We start from the raw sequence: 20,791 nt of genomic DNA on the forward strand, positions 1-20,791 counted from the left end.
AGAACCTGAAGTGATCCCGCAAAGACACCGCCTGCGTGCGTCTTCACGAGCTCCCCACGCGCCCTTCCCGAGACCGCGGGGGCTTCGGGGTGGGGGCGCCATCCCTCCCGGTCGGATGGGAACCGCAGGCCGGGCCCCCCGCACGCCGCAGCCGGCCCCGCAGCGCCGGAGGAAGGCGGGCCCCGAACCGGCCCCGCGCGCCCCCCACGCCCCCGCGCGAGCGCGAGCCTCAGGCGGAAGTGCTGCGTCGTGCACTTCCGGGTGTTGTCTGGCCGCCGTCGCGCGTCTCGGGTCTCCCGGCCACCGCCCGGGTCGTGGAGGCAGGAGCGACGTCACCGCCATGGCGGGCATCAAAGGTGGGCCTGGGGCGCGGGGCCGGGGGCTGCGGGGGGGGAAGGGGGAAGGAGGACGGCGTGGGGGCGACCCCGCCTCGGCTCCTCGAGCCGTCGCGCTCCGCCCCTGGACCAGAGCCGGGCAGCCCGGCCACCGAAGCGTTGTGAGCGAGTTTGCACCCAGAGACATTAGAGGGCTGCCATCGGGAGGGATGCCCGGCCCCGCACTTCAGTCGGGGTAGTTTCCCACCCGAGGCACGAGCGCGGTCCTCTCCGAAGCCTGGCTCCTGCATCCGCTCCCGGGTCCCGGTGCACCATCTTTCCCTTGCCTCTAAATCGGATGCATCTCGGTATTCGGTGTTTTACGTACGGTGCAGCAGAGCCCGGATGCTAACCAGAAGTGCTCCTGGCTTCCTTACCACCCACAGTTGCACGTTGACACTTTTTTAAGTTGTGATTTTTGTTTTGTTTTAAAGATAAGGTAGCTAACACCTTGATAAAAGATTACTTGTGTGTTGCATTCTCGGGAGAGACGCAATGTTGCTCGGTAGTCTTGCCCCTGGGGTTAGAAGGAAAGTTTTCGGTTTACTTATCGGCGGATCACTTTGATTTCTTGACCTGCTTTGTAGAAGAGACAGCCAAGCAGGAAATAAACAGTTGGATAGTTATGCCTCCCACCTCGCTGGAAAGGGCGACTTCGGTTGAGCTTTTTCCCAGGGTCACATTTTTTTTCCTGGCGTCTTGTTTATTCACGGTGCCTGAAAAACGTTTCGTTTCCCATATAAGAACCCTGTCATCTGAGCAACTGGGATACTTTCAGATCTCTTTTTGAACTATAATAGGCCCTTTCAAATCCTAATGTGAACGGAAGTTACTGTAAAATGCTGCAGTTTTTAGGATGTTGCCCGTGTCCCTTTCCTATTTCTTCGGTATCATTAATGGGAGAGTCTTAACAAGAAAATGGCTTTATGATTCTCCAAATGTGGGTAATGTTAACCTAGTGACAATGACTCTAACGGAATTTTACTTACTTTTTAAGGACTTCAGAGGGTTTTAAAAGTTATGATTGTTCGTCAAGATTTTCTTCCTGTTGGCTTTTATATTGCCTTTATATCGAGAAGTGTAGCCGTAGAGATCATTATGTATTTTTTAATCGGGTTGCCTGTTACTTTGTGATAAATTATATTCTCTGCTAATTCCCAGACTGGGGAACTTGACCCCACACCTATGTCTGTGTAGTCACAGAGCCGGCATCATCTTGTCTCTAGAGAATTTTTGCTAGGTAATTGGGCTGTTCCATCCCTGGCCTGGAGGCTTTGGGAGTAGAAACCACACTCCTGTTTCATCTTTCAAATGTTGCATCACTCAATTACTGTGTGAATTCTTACCGTACTGGTGTGTCACTTAAGACACACATAAAGTAAGCCACCTAGTTGCCAGTGTCGTAAGTCTGAAGAAACGTGCCTGGTTTGGGGGGCGCTCTGGACAGCTTTCATCTGCAATGACTTAAGAGATGAGGTGTCACACGCAGTTGCTTCTGAGCACCTTCTACATATTGAATCTGTTGAATGCATAGAAATATGGCCCTAGGGTATCGCGATTCCCCAGACAGTTCCACAGGGCTTGATTTTTCACATGTGAGTGTTCAAAAGGAATTGGATCTTGTATAGATAAATGCATCGGTAATTTTATGGGCTGGAGAGATGGCTCAGTAGTTAAGAGTGCTTACTGCTCTAACAGAAAAGTCAAATTCAGATCCTAGCACCCCCACACACACCCAATAGCTCACAAAAAGCCTGTAACTCCAACTTAGTAGGCACCTCACTGACACAATACAAACACATACACACACACTAAAATATTTTAATTTTTTAATTTAATTTAAAATATTTTCAAATAATTTTTTACAGTATCTGTAGTAGAAGCTTATATTTTAAATGCTTTTTCAGTGCCAAAACCTTATCTTTTGGTCTTTTGGTTCCTTGATTTTTTTTTAAGTCCTAAACATTAACTTTTGTATATTTGGGTTTTTTTTTTTTTGAGACATTATGTAGTCCAGGCTAACCTGGAACCCACAGTCAACACTGCAGGTTACTAGGGTCATGGGCTTGTGCCACCACACTTAGCTTCTCGTTGACTCTTTTGTTTTCATTAAACTGAGCTTTATTTTAGTTGGGTGTGTGTGTATGATATGTTTGTTTGTTTGTTTCAATATAGAGCTTCTCTGTGAAGCCCTGGCTGTTTTGGAACTCTCGGTAGACCAGGCTAGCCTCAGACTCAGGGATCTACCTGCCTCTGCCTCTGGAGTTCTGGGATTTAAAGTGTCTGCCACCATGCCCAGCCCTGTTTTTATTTTTATTTTTATTTATTTATTTTTTTAATTTTAGATTTTTCGAGACAGGGTTTCTCTGCGGCTTTGGAGGCTGTCCTGGAACCAGCTCTTATAGACCAGGCTGGTCTCTGCCTCCCGAGTGCTGGGATTAAAGGCGTGCGCCACCAACGCCCGGCTTTATTTTTATTTTTTAAGGGATAAAATTTGCACATTTGGCATCTCTTGGTGGTAAGCACCTCTCCTGCTGGGTTTGGAAGACACACACACACACACACAACCAGCATCACCATCGCCACCAAAAAAAAAAAAAAAAACCACACACAACAAAAAAACAAATAAAATCTTAAGCCAGGTATGGCAGTCCATGTTTAGCACTCAGTAGGGTGAGGCAGGAGGAGGAGGTGTTCAGGGGAGCCTGTGCTACATGGCCAGTCCTGGGCCAGTGTGGCCTACACCTCAAGATGCTGTAAGGAAAGGAAAAGGTATAGTTCCTGTGCTCAGAACCAAAGTTAGAGCCCAGAAATGCACCCCCAGAAACCACTGTTACTTGTGTCTTACAATGTGAAACTTTGGTAAGTCTGATATTTTGTTTCCCACGTTGAAATAAATTAGAAGTGGATGAAAGTCTTGCCTGCAGTCAACAACTGCCCCCCATAGGAGACTGGGGAACCACTATAAGGAATTCAGTGTCTCCTGTACAGATGCACAGTGTGAACTTAGCTGTTTGTTGGCTGCATTTCAGAGCGCAGAGGTGTTTTTCTTCGGAATGTCTTTTGTAGTATCTTCGGTGTTTAGGGACTCGCTTGCCTTTTCCATACAGTCCTTCTCGTCTGTAGAAAGAAGAGCTGAGTTAGATTAGTTATGGAGGTAACATGTCAATGGTTAAGTAGAGGTCAGAACACAGTGCTGTTGGGATCCTCCCCCTCACATGTCCTGGGTTCTGGGGCTGCATTCACTCCATAGTCGTTATTGGGTGTTAAAGTTGGAGCATGAGCATCAGAAACGGAAGAGGAACAATTGGGAAGGCGAATGGGAATCCATTTGGGTTGCAGCTGTGATGACTAAGCCAGGACTCACATGTGCCTCTTACTCCTTGACTCTGTCCAGTTGTTGCCTCCTCAATGACGCCTTGTGAGGTCATCTGCATCCCCCACCCCCACCCCTTAGCCTACCTGCTTGTATTCACCACTGGCCTTTTTTTTTCATCTTCAGCTTCTTCCAGAATTCATACTCACTGAACAAACAGAGTGTTCAGTGTCCCTTTTCTCATTAATTCCATTGTTGTTTATCGAGCGCCCACTGTACACCAGCTACTACCCAAAATCCTGAGGATACAGAGATAAATAAAATGGGAATTCATCCTTAAAGGGTTCCCATTTTTGCAAGAGACTATAAGTAATGCCCATGGACACGTAATCCTGTTCAGGGGACAACTCAATTAAGAAAGTGAAAATACAGAGGTGAGTAGGCTCAGCAGCCATAAAATTGATGCATACTCATTGCTTGCTTGTTTGTTGATTTATTGATTTTTGAGGTAGGGTTTCAAGTAGCCCAGGCGGGGCCTAAACTCTAACTCAGCATATAATCAAAGCTGGCCATAAACTCCTGGTCCTCCCTGCTTCCACTTCCCAAGTGCTGGGATTACCGGCGAGCACCACCACACTCGTTCATTATCTTACGGGCTAGCCAGATGCCTCCTCGGCATCTGCACACACAGATAGCATAGCAAATGAAATGGGATGATTTTAAAAGCCTGCCTGATTCTCCCACTAGACTGTGTATGCCACGAAAGTACAAGCTTTGTTTTCCCTCTCATTGTTGTGCCTTCAGTGGCAGGGACCATGTGGCCCAAATTGAATGCTCAGTGTGTTTGTCGTATGCATAAATGTTATGTATTCACGCAGCAGTCCTTGGGGGTTGAATCCAGAACCTCGTGTACGCCGGGCAAGCACTGTACCACTGAGCCAGACCCTAGCCCCTCCGTGAGTCAGTAAGTCATAAACACAGTAGCAGAGTTGGCATAGCTCCGAGGAAGAGATGCTTGAGAGGAGAGCTGAAGGGAAAGCAGAAGAGAGAGAGTGGGGTGGGAACACAGGCTCTAGGGGCTGAAGGGAGCTGTATGCGTGACGTCATTCACTTCCTGAATGAATGAAAACTCTTGAGGTGGGATGCCAAGCACGCACAGAGGCATTGCAGGTGAAGGAGCCGCTGGCCTCCAAAATAGGAAGGAGCGGTACAAGAAACCAGGAGGACATTACTACCTGTGTGGTGTGTCAGGGACTGTAGACGGGGTCACAAGGGACAGAAGGGAAGACAGTGTTCTCCTGTAGCTACTGCATTCCCTGTAAACCCGGGATGCTCTGTTTGCTGTTTAAAACACTAACGTTTCCTTGACTTTCCCCCACTGTCGCTGGGAATATAAAGTATAGTGATGTTAAACTAAGTACACTGTGTTCATGGTGACCTGAATCACGTTGTAGTCAGCATTCCAGCTGACACCCAGTTGGCCAAGACAGTGTTAACGGCCATCTTGTCAGTAGTATTACGGGGTGTCTGACCCCTCACCACTAATTTTTGTATGTATGCTGTAGTTTTCTACTTGGCAAATCTTAGATTTCCACTTACCTTTTGGATTTTAAATTTTTCTGTGAAGGTTAGAGAGTACCAGTTTTTAAAAAGTTACTTTCTGGGCCTGTGAAATGATTTAACATGTAACCCCCAAAAGCCCCAGAATGGTGGAAGGAGAGAACAGCTCCTTTAAGTCACCCTCTGACCTCCACTAGGACACACAATAAATAAATCTAAAAAAAGAAATTAATAAATCTTACCAAGTCATTTTCTTAGCTGTTGGAGATGTAGAAATGTAGGCTATGAGCCGGGTGTTGGTGGCACACACCTTTAATCCCAACACTCAGTTGGCAAAGGCAGGTGGATCTCTGTGAGTTCGAGGCCAGCCTGGTCTACAGAGCACGTTCCAGGACAGCATCCAAAGCAATACAGAGAAACACTGTCTCGAAAAACAAAAACAAAAAATTTAAAAAAAAAATTGCAGGCTATGTAGAAATAAATAGATCACTTTTCTCTTGGTTGAAATCTCGGTTGTTGGTTATATATACCAAAGCTGTTTCACGTTAATGAATAGCAGCCATGTGTGGGAGCTTCAGAGGTACGTCTGACTCTAGAGCACGTCCTCTCCCTGTGGTAAGGCTGTGGGGCCATGTCCACATCAGGCTGTACTGTTACCCTACAGATTTCCTGGGATTTGGGAACTCCGGACCAAAATAACTATGCTTCTGTAACCTGTTTAAAGACTAACAAAATTGGGCCTGGAGAGATGGTTCTGCAGTTAGGAGCACTGATTACTCTTCCAGAGGACCTGGGTTCAATTCCTAGCACCCACATGGAGTTACATGTCTGTAACTCCAGTTCCAGGGAATCCAACACCCTTACAAATGAACATGCAAACAACACACATTTAAAAATGCACATAAAATGAAAATTATTTTAAAAACTTAAAGTTAGAGGAGTTTCTTTGTTTTTTGTTTTTGTTTTTTTTTTTTCAGATAGGGTTTCTCTGTATTGTTTTGGAGGCTGTCCTGGAACTCACTCTGTAGACCAGGCTGGCCTCAAACTCACAGAGATCCACCTGCTTCTGCCTTCCGAGTGCTGGGATTAAAGGTATGCGACACCAACACCCAGCCAAGTTAGGTATTTTTTAAAGACTAACAAAATTGACCGATTACACTAATTAACTATAGGCAGGTTGTTACAATGAAGTCTATGTAGTAAATCTCTGGCATTTCCTTAAAAAAAATAACAAGGTAGGCATGGTGGCATATACCTTTAATCCCAACACTTGAGAGGCAGAGGCAGATGGATCTCTGTGAGTTCGAGGCCAGCCTGATCAACATAACAAAGTCTGTGAGGACTACACAGTGAGACCCTATCTAAAAATAATTAAAATGAAAAATGCACGTCATCATAAATTACACACACCCTTGGACAGCCTTTCTGTCGGTTTCATGCTTTTGCATATCTATTTTAGTGAGGCTTTCCCTCCCTCTCCCTCCTGCCTTCCCTTTGTGTGTACTCTTGTGGTTCTCTTTTGGGGAGGCTTCTCCCCCCCGGCCCGCCCCCCCCCGGCCCCCGACCCCCGTCCCCATCCCTTGCTCCCCTCCCTTCCCTTTGTATCTTTGGGATTCTGTTTTGATGAGGCTTTTATGCCCCTTCTCCCTTCCCTCCTTCCTCCCTTCCCTGTTGTTTGTGATGCCTGTGGAGGTCAGAGGACACCTTTATAGACTTGGTTTTCCCCTTTCACTTCTATGTGGAGTCCGGGAATTGACCTAGGGTTATCAGTCTCCTGTAGCAAGTGTGTCGCTCACATGTGGATTAAGTAGAATGTTTGTGCTGGGGGTGGGATGGGTGGAAGGACATTAACTCTGTGTGCCTTAATAGTCCTGAGCTATGGAACTGTTAGTTGGGGTGTATGCTATGTGTTAGCACTAGGTCTTAGCACTAGGTCTAAACTGATGTACAGGTTAGAGTTTTTGGAAGCAAATATATTTCAGCTTGTGGATTTCCTCCAATTTGGGAATATTCAAATGGGGGACAAGGTGCTTGTTAGAGACAGGTTTTCACTATGTACTCCTGATTGTCCAGGAACTCACTATGTAGACCAGAGTTTCACCTGCCCCTACCTCCCTAGAGCCAGGATTAAAGGCCTGTGTCAGCTGGCCTGCCTGGCATTCCAGAGTCAGAGCCTTTCTAAGGGTTGGGGAGGAATCTCAACCTGCAACACTTTTGTTTTGAGGATGCTGTAGAGGCTTGTTCTGAGACTATAATTGGCTGTTTGAAGACGGTTCACATTTTGTTTTGGTTTTTGAGATCGGTTCTTACTCTGTAACTCAAGTGGACCTTCTTAGCTTGTAGTAATCCTTCTGCCTCAGTCCCTTGAGTGCTGAGATGACCAAGTATGAGCCACTCCTGCACTATGGGATGGTTCACTGTTAACAGCTGGGATTTCGAGGGGAGCTGGAGTGTGTTTCACTTCTGCGAGTCATATAGCGCCCCGACTGGCATGGGCATGAAGGAAGGTAGCACTCGTGTGGCTTAACTGACTGAGCTCTCTGGGGCTTCTGTTTGTTTTGCAGCTCTAATTAGCTTGTCATTTGGAGGAGCAATTGGCCTGATGTTTTTGATGCTTGGATGCGCCCTTCCAATATACAAGTATGTGATTGTCTTTTTCCCTCTTTGAATATTTAAAGTTTTTAACATCTTTGTTTTCTACAAGTAATGCAGGAAAATGTTCATTTACCAAAAAACCCTTTTCTAAAAATCGTCGCTTAAAGTTTATTTGTAAAGATACTAGAATGCCAAGGCAGAGAGATTTTGGCTCTGACCTGTTTCTGTAATGGTCTGGTGACAGCAACTCAGTCCTACTGGCCATCAATAATACTCCAACAAAATCTAACACATCTTATTACAGAAAGTATGATAGGCAACTTGTGAACACAACTAACTAAAGACACAATGTAGGTGATTTCTTTCCCCAGAACAGAAAGAACTTTCTATTGAGACATTGTCTCATTACGTAGCCCGGACTGGCCTCACTCACAATCTGTCTGCCTCAGCCTCCCAAGTTCACCATGCCCAGTTCAGAAAACTTTTAAAGTTTTAAAGATACAAAGGAGTAGAAGTGAACCCCATACACAAGGAGAGGATTGTGTCGCTGGTAAGCACATGAAAACATACTAAATCCCACTCAACACTCCCTGAAATCTACCGGGGAAGATCAAGGAAGTGGGCAGACAGGCACTGCTAAGTGCCAGGGGGACTGAGTCGGGCAGGGGTTTAGGAAGTGAGTAGCTGCCGTTTCTTGGAACTAGTTTGCCTGTATCTTGTAGTTCATGGAACTGGCCCTCTCCTTCTTAGAAACCCTCATACAAATCCACTAGCAAATGCTTGCAGAGATACCTGTAGTTAGGTTAGAATGTTGCTCTTCACATTCTGTAATAGCAGAAATGGAAAACTGGTGACATCCCAAATGTCCATCCAAAGCTAAATTATGGTGAGAGAAATAGTGTAGTGGACAAAGCACTTGCAGCAGAAAAGTGAGGCCTGAGTTCAACTCCCCAGGACCCAGGTAATAGCTGAGTGTGGTAGCACATGTCTGTATAGCACTGTAGTCCCAGTGTTCCTCTGATGAGATGGACAGTGAGGACAGGAGAATCTGAAAGGTTTGCAGGCCAGGATAACCTGATATACACACCAGCAAACAGCCTGTCTCAAACAGTGCAGTAGGTAAGAATTGACACCCAAGACTGTTCTCTGACATCCATCCACACACTGTGGCGCGTGCGCACATGTACACACACACACACACACACACACACAGAGCTAAAATATAAAGGCTGAAGACACAGTTCAGTTAGTAAAATGCCTGTGTGTAAGCATGAGGACTGCTTGCCAAACCCCAAACCCAGGTGCAACAGGTGAGTATGGTGTTCCGTATTTGTAAGCCCAGTGATAGGAGGTGGAGACAGCCTCGCCTATTTGGCAAACCCCAGCCAGTGAGAGACCCTGTGTCAGATAAAAGTGGACAGTGCCTGAGGAGGAACAATGCCCAAGGTTGTTTCTTGACCGTCTTACCAGTACCCATGCACACACATACACATACTTAGCGCACCATACAAACATACACATACCAAAGACCAGATTGAATTATTGTGGGTTCTTGAATGACAATATTAATTAGCCTTAAGGAGTGAGGAAGGATTGTAATGCTGTTGTATAGAGTTCTGCCTTGGTTAGATTTGTGTGGATTGTGGAAGGTCCACAAAAGGCTTCTTAGAAAGTTAAAAAAAAAAGGGGGGGGGTTAGAAAGCTTCTGGTTTTAACTATTTTTGTATTTCTATATTGTTTGAATTTTTTCTTAAACATATATTCCATTTAAAAAGGTTTTGCTCTCTTGCGGCGCTTAGGAAAAGACTAAGAAAAACAAAACGGGCTGGAGAGATGGCTCCGTGCTTAAGAGCCCTGGCTGCTCTTCCAGAGGTCCCAGGTTCAGTTCCCAGCACCCTCATGGTGCCTCACAACCGTCTGTAACTCCAGCTCCAGGGCTGTAACAGCTTCTCCTGGCCTCTTTGAATAATTCATGCACGTGAAGCACATACATTCATGCAAAACATTCCCACAGAAATAAATCCTTTTCACGACAGGAAAATATAACAGGTAGCTCCAGCAAATGTCCACTATGTATGTGTTTAAACTTTTCAATTTTAAAGACCGTTTGTTTCTTGTAATTTTCTAATATACTGTTAAAATGTGACAAAGAGGTGGAGAGAGCTGTCTCCTTCACAAAGCTTCCCCTAGTGCGGTTGCCAAAGCCAGAAATGAGATCAGTGCAGCATGGCTAACAACGAACTAAAAACTGTGTTTTCCAGCACTATTTTCAGTTAGTGTCCTATATTTTGGTTTCTATTAAGGGAAGCATGGTATTTTAACATTATGATAAAGCAGGATGTCAAAGGCATGGATCTTTAATTTTTAAAGTTTTGTGTAAATATTCTTATTTTCAACATGCCTCCTTATTAAGTTAAAGTAATTTTTTAAACTTTGGTCATTATTTCATAAATCATTTTGTCAGTAGACCTTGTAAATATTATATTTACATAATTCAATACAGGGATAAATTGACTCTAAAATTCTCCTATGAGCTTGTGGCTTTGTTTTCAGCTGTATCTTGTTTGACACCTCGCAATTTTCCTTTGGTCTTTAAGCAGACACGGATTTAATATGTGGGAAAATGACCTAGCTGACCAAAACTGCATTAACTTCTTTTTTTCTTTTCTAGCCAATACTGGCCCTTGTTTGTTCTGTTTTTTTATGTCCTTTCGCCCATCCCATACTGCATAGCAAGAAGACTAGTGGATGACACGGATGCCATGAGCAATGCTTGTAAGGAGCTCGCCATATTCCTCACGACCGGCATTGTTGTCTCAGCGTTTGGACTCCCTGTTGTGTTTGCCAGAGCACATCTGGTAAGTTGCCATGTTGTGTGAATTTTTTTTATCAGACTGTTCATTTTTTTCTGAAAAGTTTTGTCACATAAAAGAGAGACCTGAGACATTGGGATGTAGTGGACAGATGGAAACCTCAGCTTTGTTTGTTCTTTGTTGGGGTGAAACTGTTGGAGGGTAAGGCTTGGGTCTGCAACAGAAAGGGCACCCATGGCCTGCCCTGTGAGACCTGAGCAGTGGTCGTCAACCTTCCTAACATGTCCTCATGTTGTGGTGACCCCCAACCCTAAAATTGTTTCGTTGCTACTGCATAACTGTAATTTTTCTACTGTTATGAATCATAAATATCTGGCATGCAGGATATTTGATATTCAACCTATTTGAAAGGGTTGTTAGACAACTTCCAAGGAGTCGCTACCCCCAGGTTGAGAACCACTGGCCTGAAGGCTACACATGAGAAGGTTGTTCTCTGCGGCTGGGAAAGGAAGAAAGAGCAGTCACACCGCAGCTCTGAAAGGGTGGAGACTAGCCACACTTCAAGTGATTGAGGCAGTTATGCCCTCAGCCCGTTTCAGAGGAAGCAGAGTACGTGCTTAGGGTTCCGTCTTCACCTTAACAAGATTTTTAGGCTCACTGAGAAAGAGTAACTTTCTTTGTAAGCATTAACCGAAGAATTCCATGTGGCCCTAGGGATCCACCTCAGGGGCAAGGTGCGTCCTAGGCTCACAGGGCGCTGGGGTGGACCCTCAGAAATGCAGGCAGCGCCAAACAAAACTCTGATGCTCATTATTGAAGTTAAGGTTGTTCCGGAATAATTACCAGCCCCTCACTCTCTACTTTTCAGTCAGTCGATGACAAATAAAAACACTATGGGAATGTTGTACTGTGAAGTCATTACAAGCCACATTGCTTACGATCAGCATCGGCCAGTGCAAGAGCGTTGGTTTGCTCCTCGTGGCCGTCACTTGGCACACCTGCTGACTGTTGCTTTCTTCCTGCCGCAGATTGAGTGGGGAGCGTGCGCACTGGTTCTCACAGGAAACACAGTCATCTTTGCAACTATCCTGGGCTTCTTCTTGGTCTTTGGGAGCAACGATGACTTCAGCTGGCAGCAGTGGTGAAAGCAGCTGCTGAGCTGTCGCCACATGGACTTCTGTCGTCTGCTGGCCGCCCATGCGCAGCAGACGGGGACCGTGATGCTGAGTTGTGTAGCGAGCTCCTTCGGGTGTCCCAACCACTCCCTTCTCACTATTGTACGCCTACTGTTTCCACGGGGACTTGATGAGGATTAAAAGGATTTTTCTCTTCTGGAAAAGCTTGACTGGTTTCCCACGTCTCTAGACTGCTTTCTGTGGTGTCCTGCTGAATCTAAAATACTCACCTGTTTTCCCTGGTCAGTTGTTTTTAAATCAGTATGCAATGTTAAACATTTAAAAAATGTAATGACCATTTGCATTGGTTTAGAAATTCAGAACTTCTGGCTGTATTATGGGCTAAAGTACATATTTTCTCTAAAAATCATTTAACCTCCATTATAATATATATATATGTATGTAAGTTTTTTCAGTCAGGATGATATCATTCCCAGGTGAATGCAAACATTCAGATTGTTGACATACCTTATACACTATTTACTCAGTGCAAAATAGCCGCATTTATACCTCAGGGGGGGGCCAAGTCATACTGCCCATGCCCTCTATAAGGGTTACTGGTTTTACTAGTGGACAGGTGTTCTGTGAACTGAAAATTATTTTATGGAATTGCTACAGAAGAGTGCTCTTCTCTTCGATTGTTAGAATTTATGTTAAACTTTAAGGTACAAGTGAAAAAACACATCTGGGGATACAGTTTATATTTGTGTTTGTTGCCATCAAAGCAAGTGAGAAGAAGCGAGGCTGAAATCCCCGGTTTGAGTGCCGCTTCCATTTCTAAGTGATGAGTCTGAGCTTCGTTGGCCTCCTGTGGTTCAGAGGGTGCCGCAGACAAGCATGGGACAGTTATGTGTTTGCATTGTAGATAATCAAAACTTTTCCCCTGCTTCCTCATTTTAACTTATTTTGTACATTGTATATATTAAGTCAGAGAACTTTTCAAATATAGTTTAATAGCATTTAGAAATGTTTGACTACTAGGAAAAACTGATTGCTATGCCATACATTCAGAGTGCCCCTCCCCCTCGAGGCCTTGACTCGATTCACAAGTGACTTGTTAGTCTTGCAGGTAATCCAGGGACAGAGATTTGTAGGACTTGGACTATGATAGGAGCGGTCTCCTGGGATTAGAGCGTGTGTATTTCAAAACCACTTGAGACAGGCTTCCTGGTGCCTCCTGATTGAGGTGTGGTTTCATCATGACAGATCTGCTGTTGTAAAGGTAGTTGTTGTATGAATTAATTCAGAGCTGTATCACAGCTTCAAACTCAAACTCGACCACAAACTTTCCCAAGTGGCCAGGCTTGACCAAACCGTAGCAGTTATTCGAATCTCCAATTCTCAGTCCTTAATTCAAGAGCTGGTTATGAAAAATGTTCACATTGATCCAACAGTATTTTGTGAAGACATTTGTATGTTTCTTCAGTCTGCTTATATAAAAAGAAGTGTTCTGCCTTTAGCTGAAAATGAGTAACCATGACAACTGTCTTTTGTTGTTTTCTAGAGTTCTATTTCTCAACAACAACAGCAACAAAATGGGAACATAGATGACATTTGTTCAGCTTTTTACTAAAGATGCCTAAAGCTGCAGTGTTTCTTTTGTTTTGTGTGACCTGACCAATGTTTGATTTCCTGTGGCTGTGAGGTGGGAAGCCATGTGAAACATACCGTGCTGTCTGTGGGTTAGACCAGACGGGGCTCACTGAGGGATGCTGGTGGAGGGGGTGGTGTGTACACGTGTCAGAACTCTGCCTTCGTCAGGATGGAGCGGAGGCTCCCTCTCAGGTCCTTCCCCATTTTCCGTCCCTTCACACGTGCAGTGTGTGCGCTCGGCCATAGACTCCTTTCTAAAGCTGCATATGCTTTCTGGGTCTGACGAGGACACTGGCTTGACAGTCCCCACCGATGGTTTCTAGGCTACTTGCTTAAAAGTTTTCGTGAAGATGCACCAAGACATGGCCATTCTGCTGTGGAGAGAGAAAGGAAACTTTTGATGATGAAACAATAAAGATTTTAAATATCCATTGTAGCTTGTGGATGTTTTCATAGTTAAAGCTCAGTCTCGTGAGTTTAATAATATGACACGTGCCCATGGCCTCCACACTTGAGAAGCTGAGGATGAACAGTCCAAGGCTACATGGGGCTAGGTGGGACCTTGTCTAAGAAAAAAATCAAAAATAGTAGTGCGCTAGGAAGCAAGCGCGCTGGCCGATCAAATGGAAAGTGAAACCGTAGTAACAATGGTGCCACAAGGCCCTGTGACCTTGAGTGGTGATAAATGAGCTGCCACTGTGCCGTATTTACATTGAGTACTTGAAGACATGAGTGCAGGTTAGCTCTGGTCTGTGCATTATACCCCAGGGCACTGTGCAATGGCTATAATCGGCTAGAAGATCAAATTCCTGTCTCTTCCATACAAGCTCCTGTTGTCCTCCGGTGAAGATAGGCACTCCTGTTAGAAGAACTGTGGGCTGAGGGTGTGGCTCTCCACTTACCCAACCAGGATAAACTAAATCCTATACCTTTTCAATATACTTGGGCTTTCTTGTAGTATTTTGCTTTTTCATTGGTTAATAGGGACTATAGGGGAGGCTCAGTGAGTCAAGCCACTAACAACCTGAGTTTAGTCCCAGGGACGCACATGAAGCAAGGAGTGAACCAACTCCTCCAAGTGGCCCTCTGACCTCCACACACTCGCCATGACACACATTGACCCACACGTGTTTGCACACGCATTCATTTCTTTAAGTTACAAACCAGCAAGATAACTCAGTAAAGCCTGACAACCTGAGTTCAATAACAAAACCAAGGTGGAAGGAGCGAGCTGGGCCCTGGGGAGATGGCTCCAAGGTTAAGAGTGTTTGTTGCTCTTGCAGAGGACTGAGTCTGGTTCCCAACACCCACTTGACGGCTCCTAACCGCTAACCGTTCATACCATCCATAACAGTTCCAGGGATCTGAATCCCTCGTCTCACCTCTGTAGGAACAGCATGCAAACATCGTGCATACATAAATGTAGACAGAGCACTCATACATATAAATCTTTTGGGGGGGGCGGTTGAGACAGGGTTTCTCTGTGGCTTTGGAGGCTGTCCTGGAACTTGCTTTGTAGACCAGGCTGGCCTTGAGATCTGCCTGTCTCTGCCTCCCAAGTGCTGAGATTAAAATGTGCGCCACCTCACACACACACACACACATACACACACATACACACCCGGCTACATATAAATCTTTTTAAAATATTTTAAAGGTAGAGAACTGACTCCCTCAAGTTGACCTCTCATCTCCAGATGTTTGCTGTTAAAAATATAACCCCACATCCACTAATAATAAAATTTTAAATTTTTTTTCTGTTTTTAAATGACTATAACCTGAATTTGGGGGAGAGATTGTGTTTCTGCTCCCTTACAATTGACACTAGCACTCCTTAATTTAGTTGGTTTCTGATTTGCTCATGTGTACTAGGTTAGGAAGAGTGGAACACTGTTGGGGAAAATGGGATTATCAAATGCTCTGAATGGATTGGGTAACACTTGTGAACATCACGATGCAACACCATGGCCTGGGCATCTCTCACCTCCTGTACAAGTTAATTGCTTTATGAACAGTGTCCTTGCTGCGGACATAGTTCTTAACTGTCCAGATAATCTCTGATGGTGAGTGATAAGAGCTAGTTGCAGAACACCAGCAGAAACCTGCAATTAAGCTCCCTACACTTTAAGGTAGGGGCTGTTCTATGCTTGATTCTCAAGACCTGATTTCTCAGGAAGTATCTCCTCGCCATTTAGTTCATCATTACAAAGTGTGTAGGGCTGAAGGTTTGGGTTTTTTTTCAATTACGTTTAGTGTGTGTGTGTGTGTGTGAGAGAGAGAGAGAGAGAGAGAGAGAGAGAGAGAGAGAGAGAGAGAGAGAGAGAGAGAGAGAGAGCTTGTATGTACCATGACATCTAGAGAACAACTTGGCAAGGGTTGGTTCTTTCCCTTCACCAGGAGGGGGCCTGGACATTGAACTTGGATCATCAGGCTTGGTATCAGGCACTCTCACCAGCTTGCTGGCCATGGAGTTTATAATTACTTTAATTTGTCTCAAGATTATTTTAATTTCGTTTACTTGTGTGTCCCAGGGGTGAGGGGAAGTGTGTGTGCATGTGTGTGGGCACCTACTGAGGCCAGGAGAAGGTGTGGGATTCTCTGGAGCTGGGGTCCCCAGGGGATAGTGAGTCACCTAATGTGGGACCTGGGAATTGAACTGGGTCCTCTTCAAGAACAGGCTTCATCTTAGCCACTGATCCATCTGCCCAGACCTCTAAAGTAATTTTTTACTTTGGTTTGTTTTTTGTTTGTTGTCCTGGGACTCAGACCCGTAAGCCTTGAGCTTGCTAAACAAGCACTCTGCCATTGAGGTAAGTCCCAAGCCCACTGAGATTTATCTTTACAAGAAAATAACTACCCTGTTTTGCTTCCAGTTTCCTGAAGATAATTTGGTAACTATCCTTGGGTTTAGAACCACATGTTATAGTTTAAAAAAAAAAATGAGACGAGGGGGGAGAGAGGGGAGGGAAAGAAGGAGGGGGAGAGAGAGAGAGAGAGAGAGAGAGAGAGAGAGAGAGAGAGAGTCAGATATTGCTAAACTTTAAATTTCTGTAAAATAAAATTTTAAAAAATGGTTTCCGAGCCGGGCGGTGGTGGCGCACATCTTTAATCCCAGTACTCGGGAGGCAGAGGCAGGCGGATCTCTGTGACTTCGAAGCCAGGCTGGACCGATAGCCTCCAAAAAACAATACAGAGAAACCCTGTCTCGTAAAAGCCAAAAAATAAAAAAAATAAAATGATTTCCATGAGACATGAGAGGTTGGGACCATAAAATATTCTTTCTTTTTGAGTTAAAACTGTTTTCTTGTTTGTGTTCATTTGCAGTACTGACAAGTGAGAGGTTAATTTTCAACCTCAGGCCCATAGTTACCAGGGTTTGTTTAGTTCAGAGTCAAATGGGATAACATAGGAAAGAATAAGCCCGCGTGCTCCCATGTACTTGTTGTTCTAAGATTTATTCATTTTTACTTTATGTGTATGACTGTCTTGCTTGCGTGTATCTGAGTATACCACATGTATGCAGTGCCAGTGGGGGCCAAAAGAGAGGGTTGGATTACCTGAAACCAGAGTTACAGATGGTTGTGAACTCCCTATGTGGGTGTTGGGAACCTGGGTCCTCTTCAAGAGCAATGAGTATCCTTTTTTGTTTGCTCATTTGTTACCTTTTGAGACAGGGTCTCTGTGTAGCCCTGGCCATCCTGGAAATCTCCATGTAGAATCTGCCTCACGAGTACTGGACTTAGCAGCATACGCCACCAAGCCAGGCCTGCAGGAAGTACTCTCAACTGGACAGCCATCTCTCCAGCCCTCCATGCAATTGTTAATAGCATTGTTATTTAATAATGGAGCTGCAATGTACTTGGCATTTAATACAGAAGCATGTTTCTCTTGGCAGATGGCCATTGCATAATGTCATGTAAATGTAGCTGTGGCATAAAAATAAGCGTAGATTTATGAACTGCCCCCCTCCTTCCAAGTGGAACAGATGTTTTCCTGAGAGCTAGGTTTACTTCAAAGATTTGAGGCCATTTTTTAAACCGTCCACAGTTAAAATAGCTTCCTGGGATTAACTGAAGACAGGCAGACTGACGCAGCTCTGAGAGGCTCGGTCAGTGGAGTGCTTACTGTGTGTTCATGGACCAGGGTGGACACCCAAGCCCCACATAGAAAGCCAGGTGAGCCAATGAGTGCCTGTAATCCCAAAAGGCCAATCCCTGGCACACACCGGCCAGCCAGCCTAGTCAAAACTGAGTTCCAGGCTCATTGAGAGATTCTTATCTCAAAAACTAGAGGGATAGGACAATTGAGGAAGAACCTGACATACCTGTGACCTCTATGTGGCCTAACACCCACACACCAACATGCACTCACAAAAGTGTACACATAGCAGGCATTCATGCAGCACATCCTTGAGGTCTAGTTAACCAGTAGAGCTGTGAAAGCTAAGGACACTGGTCTCCCATCAGGAGAGGGATATGATATTGAACCAAGCATCCTATTAGAAGTGACATTTGTCATCAACATGAAAGGAAGGGTAGTTCTTTTCAATTATGTTGCTCAGAATAGTAATTTCAAAGTAGTCTTATTAAAACTTGAAGTGTGGCATTGTAAATGTCTGTAGTTCCAGGGCTGGGAAAACTCTTGAAGGTAGATTGCAAGTTTGAGGACAGCCTGAGCTCCAGAGACCCTCAAGAAAACTAAGCAAATAAATACATAAATTGAAGCACATAGTCCCCCATTTACCTAATATCTATTTTGGGGTGAGATAAGACACCCCAAAATAGGTTAAAGGATGCTAGCGCCTGCCTGTGTACAGAGAGAAATATGGAGACTCCCAGAAGAGAGGATTTGAGAAGCCGTGATGATGGTAGGGTGGTGTTTAATTCCAGGCTCTGCCAGCAGGCATGCAGGACTGTGTGTGTTTCTTTTAGTGTGTACTAGGATGAATTATCACTAGCAACCCGGACATGGAGGTGACACTTGTAATCCCAGGGCTCAGAAAATGGAAGCAGGAGGATGAAGATTTGAGTCTAGACTGGGTTGCATAGTGAGATGCTTTCTCATAACAGTCAAAAGGTGTAAAGAAAAAGTGAGTTGACTTAAAACCAATTTAAAGAAAAGTTAGGCTGGAGAGATGACTCAAGAACTTGCAGTGTGAGCATCGGGACCTGAGTTCAATCACCTGCCCCCACATAAAAGCAGGGAACAGCAGCTCTGGGAGGCAGAGAGGGGCAAGTGGGTTCCTGGGCTTGCTGGCCAGCCAATCTAGTTGGATCCCTGAGCTCAAGGTTCAGTGAGGGACCATCCCCAAAAATAAGACGGAGAACAACTTAGGATGGTTCCCAATGCTCACACATGTAGCTGTGAACACACACACACTAATACATGGTTTTTTTCTTTTTTAAAGAAAAAGAGTAATTATGTGTGGTCCAGGTGTCCTCAGAGGTAGCATTGCTTCCTGGCTAAGTTGGAGGTTCTGATGCTGAGTGTGGATATGTGTTTACACATCAGGAATGGTTTGTTAGGGTGAGCCAGGGGAAGGAAGGACGAGTGCCTTATAGCTCTCCAGAGACTGTGTTTGCCTCCTGCAGTCTGTCTCTTCCTACATAAGCAGTTACCGTGTGAGTGTTAGGTGGTATCCTGGTTTGATTTCTGTTGCTGTGATAAAAACAAACACTTCCCAAAAACAGCCTGGGGAGGAAAGTGGTTACTTCACCTTACCTGAGAGAGGCTGTGGTTAGAATTCAAAGAAGGAACATGGAGGCAGGAACTGGAGCTGAGACCATGGAGAGTGCTACATCCGGGCTTGGTTTCCATGACTTCTTCAGCCTGCTTTCTTCTACAGCTCAGGACCACAGACACGTCCACTCCATCAATCTGGAGGCGAGAACTCCTCGGCTGAGGGTCGCCTTCCCAGATGACTCTGCTCTGAGTCAAAATGACAGAGCTAGTCAACACTAGGCTGGTGAGAAGAATGCTCGTTACACCCAGGTATCAAGTATTATAGATTATCAATCAATAAATGGATGCTTTCAGCCTTTATGGTAGATTTTAGGAGATTTCTTTCAACTTCTGTATTTGATGTTGTGGTGATTTGAATAAAAATGTTCCCCATAGGTCTGCAGGGAGTGACATTCTTAGAAGGTGTGGCCTTGTTGGAGTAGGTGTGGCTTTATTGGAGGAAGTGTGTCACTAGGGGTGGACTTTGGCATTTCAGAAGCTCAAGGCAGGCCCAGTGTCACTCTCTCTTCCTGCTGCCTGAAGATCCAGATGTAGAACTCTCCAGCACCATGTCTGCCTGCATGCCACCATGTTCTCCCCATGACAATAATAAACTAAACCTCTGAACCTGTAAGCCAGCCCCAATTAAATGTTTCCTTTATAGGAGTTGCCATGGTCATGGTGTCCCCTCACAGCATAGAACCCCTAACTAAGACAGCAGCTTCCAGCAAATGATACATTTTCTGGGTCAAGGACATGGAAGAGTATATAATTTAAGATTACAATCACTCATTATCTTAGGTTGTAAAAGTTGGTTACCCTGGGAAGTCCAAGGCAAATAAGGTCAGTTGTTACATTGTTTTCTTAAAGGCTGGCTTAACCAACAGTCTGAGTACACAGTAGGAGAGTCGACTTAAGTCTCCATGACCTCAAGATGTATTATTAACTCAGTTGTGAGGGTCAGTCTCTCAGAATGTTAAGAGATATTTTCAGAATCTGGATGGTCATATAAGCTAAAATTTTCAAACTTATGGCTAGAAATGAATTCGTGGGACAGAATAATATGGTGACATGCTTGAGTTTTGTCATTTTTGTTTTCTGTCTGATTCTCTGTTTTCTGGATGATTTGAGTATTTGTTTGGGGCAGGGTCCCACTATGTGGAGCCTCCCCGGCTAAGACTTGGGGTTTGCTTGCATAGGATTCCTGAGTACCAGGATTCCAGTCGTATGCCACCTTGCCTGACTTACTAGGGTTGAGTGTTACCTAGAGGTACATGTAGTGGAGTCCTGGTCCACATGATGGCAGTGGTGACAGCCAGCAAAACCTTTAAGGGATGGACCCCAGTGGGTCATGTCCCCCAAAGAGTTGAAGGTCATTTGGGGGGGATGCCTTAGTATTTTTCCCAAGAGGATTGCTAGGAAAAGCTAATGCTGGACCTGACTGCTCTCTGGTTTAATTGTGAGCCATTGTCCCTACTCCTGCTGTGATGTGATAGTATCCACCATCAGGACCTCAACAGAAGTCAAATAGGACCAACCAGTCTTAGACATTGAGCCTTTAAACCAAATAAACCTCCTTTTCTTCATAAGGTAGATTGTCTCTAACATTCCATAATAGCAATGAAAAGAAAAGTTGACTCATGC

The 20,791-nt window shown here is 44.9% G+C and overlaps 1 protein-coding gene and 1 long non-coding RNA gene across 3 annotated transcripts; one reads left to right on the forward strand and one right to left on the reverse strand.

Moving 5' to 3' along the window:
- The first annotated feature begins 211 nt into the window (after positions 1-211).
- Leprotl1 (leptin receptor overlapping transcript like 1) lies at positions 212-13,855 on the forward strand. 2 transcript variants are annotated; one of them, XM_005066616.4, is made up of 4 exons: positions 212-356; positions 7,815-7,890; positions 10,517-10,703; positions 11,687-13,855. In XM_005066616.4, the coding sequence occupies exons 1-4, from the start codon at positions 341-343 to the stop codon at positions 11,801-11,803; spliced, it is 396 nt and encodes a 131-aa protein (XP_005066673.1). In that variant the 5' UTR covers positions 212-340; the 3' UTR covers positions 11,804-13,855. The 2 variants fall into 2 exon arrangements, with proteins under 2 accessions (XP_005066673.1, XP_021080826.1); XM_021225167.2 differs by lacking the exon at positions 212-356 and adding an exon at positions 7,506-7,634.
- On the reverse strand, positions 3,003-3,738 carry LOC121134118. Its single transcript, XR_005871138.1, has 3 exons — positions 3,593-3,738; positions 3,223-3,494; positions 3,003-3,128 (listed from the first exon to the last, which is right to left on the reverse strand). It is a non-coding gene; the product is annotated as an uncharacterized LOC121134118 (long non-coding RNA).
- Positions 13,856-20,791: the final 6,936 nt, after the last annotated feature.

The sequence above is a fragment of the Mesocricetus auratus genome, unplaced genomic scaffold (genome assembly GCF_017639785.1).
Source record: "Mesocricetus auratus isolate SY011 unplaced genomic scaffold, BCM_Maur_2.0 Super-Scaffold_100026, whole genome shotgun sequence".
In the NCBI taxonomy this organism is placed as follows: domain Eukaryota; kingdom Metazoa; phylum Chordata; class Mammalia; order Rodentia; family Cricetidae; genus Mesocricetus; species Mesocricetus auratus.

Excerpts from the sequence above, each read along its gene's own strand:
- Leprotl1 (XM_005066616.4), top strand. Across the intron at positions 7,891-10,516 it reads TGCGCCCTTCCAATATACAA|CCAATACTGGCCCTTGTTTG; the intron begins GTATGTGATTGT and ends TTTCTTTTCTAG. Across the intron at positions 10,704-11,686 it reads TGTTTGCCAGAGCACATCTG|ATTGAGTGGGGAGCGTGCGC; the intron begins GTAAGTTGCCAT and ends TTCCTGCCGCAG.